This window comes from Staurois parvus, unplaced genomic scaffold (genome assembly GCF_062004578.1).
Source record: "Staurois parvus isolate SC_StPar_1 unplaced genomic scaffold, SC_StPar_1.0 ptg000191l, whole genome shotgun sequence".
NCBI lineage: Eukaryota > Metazoa > Chordata > Amphibia > Anura > Ranidae > Staurois > Staurois parvus.
This window is the reverse complement of record NW_028317987.1, coordinates 6,189,615-6,195,015: the sequence shown is the minus strand read 5'-3', so window position 1 is coordinate 6,195,015 and position 5,401 is coordinate 6,189,615. Positions and strand designations below refer to the sequence as shown.

The 5,401-nt window shown below is 42.2% G+C and overlaps 1 protein-coding gene across 1 annotated transcript; it reads right to left on the bottom strand.

Moving 5' to 3' along the window:
* Positions 1-1,428: 1,428 nt before the first annotated feature.
* On the bottom strand, positions 1,429-4,681 carry LOC149461925 (uncharacterized). Its single transcript, XM_089677663.1, has one exon. The coding sequence runs from the start codon at positions 4,124-4,126 to the stop codon at positions 2,747-2,749; it is 1,380 nt and encodes a 459-aa protein (XP_089533789.1). The 5' UTR covers positions 4,127-4,681; the 3' UTR covers positions 1,429-2,746.
* Between the last annotated feature and the right edge of the window lie 720 nt (positions 4,682-5,401).

The following is a 5,401-nucleotide window of genomic DNA, read 5'->3' as shown; positions in this document are numbered from 1 at the left end:
GTTCACCTATATGCTTTTCCTTCCAAAAACACTTTTTTATCTCACCAAAATGTATTCTCTTTTTTCGTTGATATGTGTTTGTACAAATCTGCTAGGCCTTCCCTGTTTCCTCTCCACATCAGAATACAATGAATGTGTTGTGAATGCAGATAACAGTCTCTCTGCATCTCCAATATCCTTCTCCAATGATAACATCTGTTTATTATATTCCGGAGCCAATATGGACATCATTTGCTGTGAGCATGATTGTAGGCTTTCCTCCCATTCCCTCTTGAATTCCTCATTCCTCATTTTTATATGTAATAAAAGCTCTTTTCTTATTACACTGTTCAACAGGTAAAAAGTTTTGGGCATAAAATTAGCTAATCTTACATAATTTTGGGGTGCTGAAAACGAAAATGACCCTAAAAAATGTTGATTGGCTCTAGTTTCCATGATATATTCACCCATCTAATGACGTAAGCCATTCAAAATGATGATGCAACTTCAGCTACATATTGCGCAATTTATACTGGTGACCAATAGAAAATGTCATGTATACTGAGATGATGCAATATTAGCCTTTAATTGCATCACTTCACTGCATAAAAGCTGCAGTATCTGTAGCTGATTGTAGTCCGACAGCATCTTTACATTTCGTTTTATGCTTATATAGGCTACTCAGTAATGCCTCGAACTTGTGTGAATAAAGCAGATAATTTCTGCTATATCTGCGGTGACATAACTTTTATCTCACAAAAAAGGAGGATAACAGGAATGATTAAGAAAGCCTACAACTTGTATTTTGGCTGCAAGATAGGAGACCAGGACAAGAGCTGGGCACCACATATATGCTGCAATTCTTGTGGGACGGCACTGGAGCAATGGTTGAATGGAAAAAAGGCATCTATGCCTTTCGCTGTGCCAATGATTTGGAGAGAGCCAACAGATCATGTTAGTAATTGTTACTTTTGTATGGTGCCTCCAATTGTAAAAGGGCTAAATAAGAAGAAAAAGTTATCTGTGCACTATCCAAATATTCCATCGGCAATACGTCCAGTTCCTCATGGAGAGGGGCTACCAATTCCTAAAGCACCAGAATCCTTCGTGGTTGAGTCAAGTGAGGAAGAACCTGAAGCGTGTAGTCACGTGCAGTTGTAAGAGATAGCCCTTTCCTCGAATACAAGAGAAAAGCCAAGAGAAGCAAAACCGACACAAACTGAAGACAAAACTAGTGAGAATCCTAAGTATTAAAATGATTCAACTTAGCTTATGGCTATAATTTTTCTTGGTAATCCTATGCAATATATTATGCCATTTAGGCTTTGTTATGTAGTCAATATCACTTGCTTTATATTTGTGGAAAGACATCTATCTATATAATTATTGTGCATTATGTAGTCATTACGCCTATAGTAGAAAACTTTCCGTTTACAGAAAAACTAGAGCCAATTGACAAATTTCATTGTTATATTTGAACTCAGAATGTGAAATTCATTAAGAAATTGATCCTTTTGTTTCCAAAACTGGCAAAAAATAAAAATTTGTTGAACAGTGTTATCTATCGCTTTTGTAACTTTGGCCGTAAGCCACATAGGTTGGATTTGTAGCCTTTTATACTTGTTGCCCATGGGAATATATTTTGCAGTGTGGTCACATACAGTCTTTTTGAAGAACTCCCATTTCTGTGTTGTGTTGATCGAAGCCAATATTCCCCCCCAGTCTAAGTCTTGGAGAGCAGATCTCAGCCTTGGAAAATTAGCTCTCTTAAGGTTGAGCATTTTTATTTTTCCCGTATGTGCTCGCTGTTTACAGCTAACAATAAATGAAATCATGTTATGGTCACTGCTACCCAGATGTTCTTTTATATGGACATTCATAATAAGCTCTGCATGGTTGGAGATGACCAGGTCCAGCAGAGCATCATTCCTAGTTGGGGCCTCTATGAACTGGACCATAAAATTGTCCTGTAGTAGGTTTATACATTTTTGCCCTTTAACTGTTCCTGTAGTACCATTACTCCAGTCATTTTCCGGGTAGTTACCATCCCCCATTATTATCACTGTCCCAGCCCTTGCAATCTGTGGGAGGAGCTGAGTCTCCACCTCCTCATTAACACTGGGAGGCCTATAACAAACTCCAATGATGACCTTTGTAGTACCGCCCCCCATGTGCAGCTCCACCCATAATACTTCAGCCTCATCACACTCTCCATCAACTAGGTCCTCTTTCACACTCGCTCTGAGATCACTTCTCACATAGAGACAGACACCACCACCTTTCCTATTTCCCCCGTCTCTCCGAAAGAGAACCTAGCCAGGAATATGAATGGCCCAGTCATGTGAGGAATGAAGCCAAGATTCAGCAATACCAATTCAATCCTAGTTCTCTTCATGCACCAAACCTTCCAACTCACCTATTGTGCTGGGCACACTTCTGGCATTGGGGAACAAACACTTTCATTCACTGACACCTTGTTCATTCACCAACACCTTGTTCATTCACTGACACCTTGTTCATTCACTGACACCTTGTTCACATGGATTTTATGTATTTTTTATTTTCATACAAATGGTACCAATTCCACTAGTTGTAACATGGGAACCTTCTTACCATCTGCCATAGCCCTCCCCCCATCTTTCCCCATTCCACCCCCCAATAAGTACTGACCCCGGTCTGATCTGTCTACCCCGTTATAATCCCAGATGTACAGAAAGACAGGACTTCAGTGAGGAACATTTCCCTCACTCAGGACATTAAAGTAGCTTCACCCCTTGTGAGATCTTTGATGTGTGTTAAGACTGGACTTCTGTGAAAAACATTTCCCACACTCAGGACAAGAATACGGCTTCTCCCCTGTGTGAGATCTCTGATGTGTGCGAAAACTGGACTTAACTGAAAAACACTTTCCACACTCAGGACAGGAATATGGCTTTTCCCCTGTGTGAGATCTCTGATGTGTGCGAAAACTGGACTTATCTGAAAAACACTTTCCACACTCAGGACAGGAATATGGCTTCTCCCCTGTGTGAGATCTCTGATGTGTGTTAAGACTGGACTTCTGTGAAAAACATTTCCCACACTCAGGACAAGAATACGGCTTCTCCCCTGTGTGAGATCTCTGATGTGTGTAAAGATTGAACTTCTGTGAAAAATATTTCCCGCACTCAGGACAGGAATATGGCTTTTCCCCCGTGTGAGATCTCTGATGTGTGCGAAAACTGGACTTATCTGAAAAACACTTTCCACACTCAGGACAGGAATATGGCTTTTCCCCCGTGTGAGATCTCTGATGTGTGCGAAAACTGGACTTAAGTGAAAAACACTTTCCACACTCAGGACAGGAATATGGCTTTTCCCCTGTGTGAGATCTCTGATGTGTGCAAAAACTGGACTCATCTGAAAAACACTTTCCACACTCAGGACAGGAATACGGCTTCTCCCCTGTGTGAGATCTCTGATGTGTGTAAAGATTGGACTTCTGTGAAAAACATTTCCCACACTCAGGACAGGAATACGGCTTCTCTCCCGTGTGAGATCTCTGATGTCTGTAAAGATGGGACTTCTGTGAAAAACTTTTCGCACACTCAGGACAGGAATACGGCTTCTCTCCCGTGTGAGATCTCTGATGTGTGTAAAGATGGGACTTCCCTGAAAAACTTTTCCCGCACTCAGGACAGGAATACGGCTTCTCTCCCGTGTGAGATCTCTGATGTCTGTAAAGATGGGACTTCCTTGAAAAACATTTCCCGCACTCAGGACAGGAATACGGCTTTTCCCCTGTGTGAGTTCTTTTATGTCTATTAAATTTGGATTTAGAAAGGAAACACTTCCCACATTCAGTACAGGAGAACCTCTTTTCTGTTGGATGGCCGGCCCGGTCCCGCACAGTCTGAGGTTCCTCAGGATACAAGGAATCTGATGGTCCATCTACACTGGGTGGTGCCAGATGGACATTGGAGGGAGCCGGGTTTTCTCCTGGACTATACTGTGTGATGTCCTCATCTTCTACTTTCCAGTCTGGAGACAAAGTGAGAGAATCCTCGGAGGTTTTCCTCATCTCCCGGCCATGGACTAAAATACAAAGACAAAGAGGATTACTAGACAGGAGCTGACTGGTTCCCCTAAACCAGGACTCCGCCCACATCAGGCAGCTTGGTCTCTGAGGAGCTTACAATTCCACCCTCAAGGGAACTAGGAAATGGCTCCTCTGATCTCCTACCAGGTCATTTCTTTATTCATGGACCTTAGTCAGAGAGTGAGGAAACAACCAGAACTGTCTTTTATAGGAGGGACAGTGATGAGGGGATTATAGGACGAGGGTCCCCACCCCCTCTATCACTCATCGCCATCTTCCCAACACAAGAAGTACTGCACTTCCTTATTTAGTCCATGATTTAGTCATGAAGAACAGCGGGGCTGAGCCCCACCAGAGGTCAGAGAGTGAGGATGGGGGGAGAACAACCAAGATGAAGACTGGACTGATCCTGAAGACCACCATCATTGGGGTATTGACTCCTCCCTCATTATCACTTTCTGTTTAAGGGTCCAAAGTTGGAGGATGTTAGCACATTATTATCACCATGTAAAAGTCTGTGCTCCAATCACATCAGCCGATATAAAATGTCCAGCTGGGAGGAAATGGGGGAACAAAGAGAATCCATATTATGTGTATATATAGCAGTGGGGGGAGGGGGGAGAGCAGAAGTCAGGAGTATGTAATGTACAACATAGAGTATATAGTGCAGGGGTCAGGACTATGTAATGTACAACATAGAGTATATAGTGCAGGGGTCAGGAGTATGTAATGTACAACATAGAGTATATAGTGCAGGGGTCAGGAGTATGTAATGTATAACATAGAGTATATAGTGCAGGGGTCAGGACTATGTAATGTACAACATAGAGTATATAGTGCAGGGGTCAGGAGTATGTAATGTACAACATAGAGTATATAGTGCAGGGGTCAGGAGTATGTAATGTACAACATAGAGTATATAGTGCAGGGGTCAGGAGTATGTAATGTACAACGTAGATTGTATAGTGCAGGGGTCAGGAGTATGTAATGTACAACATAGTGTATATAGTGCAGGGGTCAGGACTATGTAATATACAACATATAGTATATAGTGCAGGGGTCAAGAGTAGGTAATGTACAACACAGAGTACATAGTGCAGGAGTCCGGAGTATGTAATGTACAACAGAGTATATAGAGCAGGGGTCAGGAGTATGTAATGTACAACATAGAGTATATAGTGCAGGGGTTAGGAGTATGTAATGTACAACATAGAGTATATAGTGCAGGGGTCAGGAGGATGTAATGTACAACATAGAGTATATAGTGCAGGGGTCAGGAGGATGTAATGTACAACATAGAGTATATAGTGCAGGGGTCAGGAGTATGTAATGTACAACATAGAG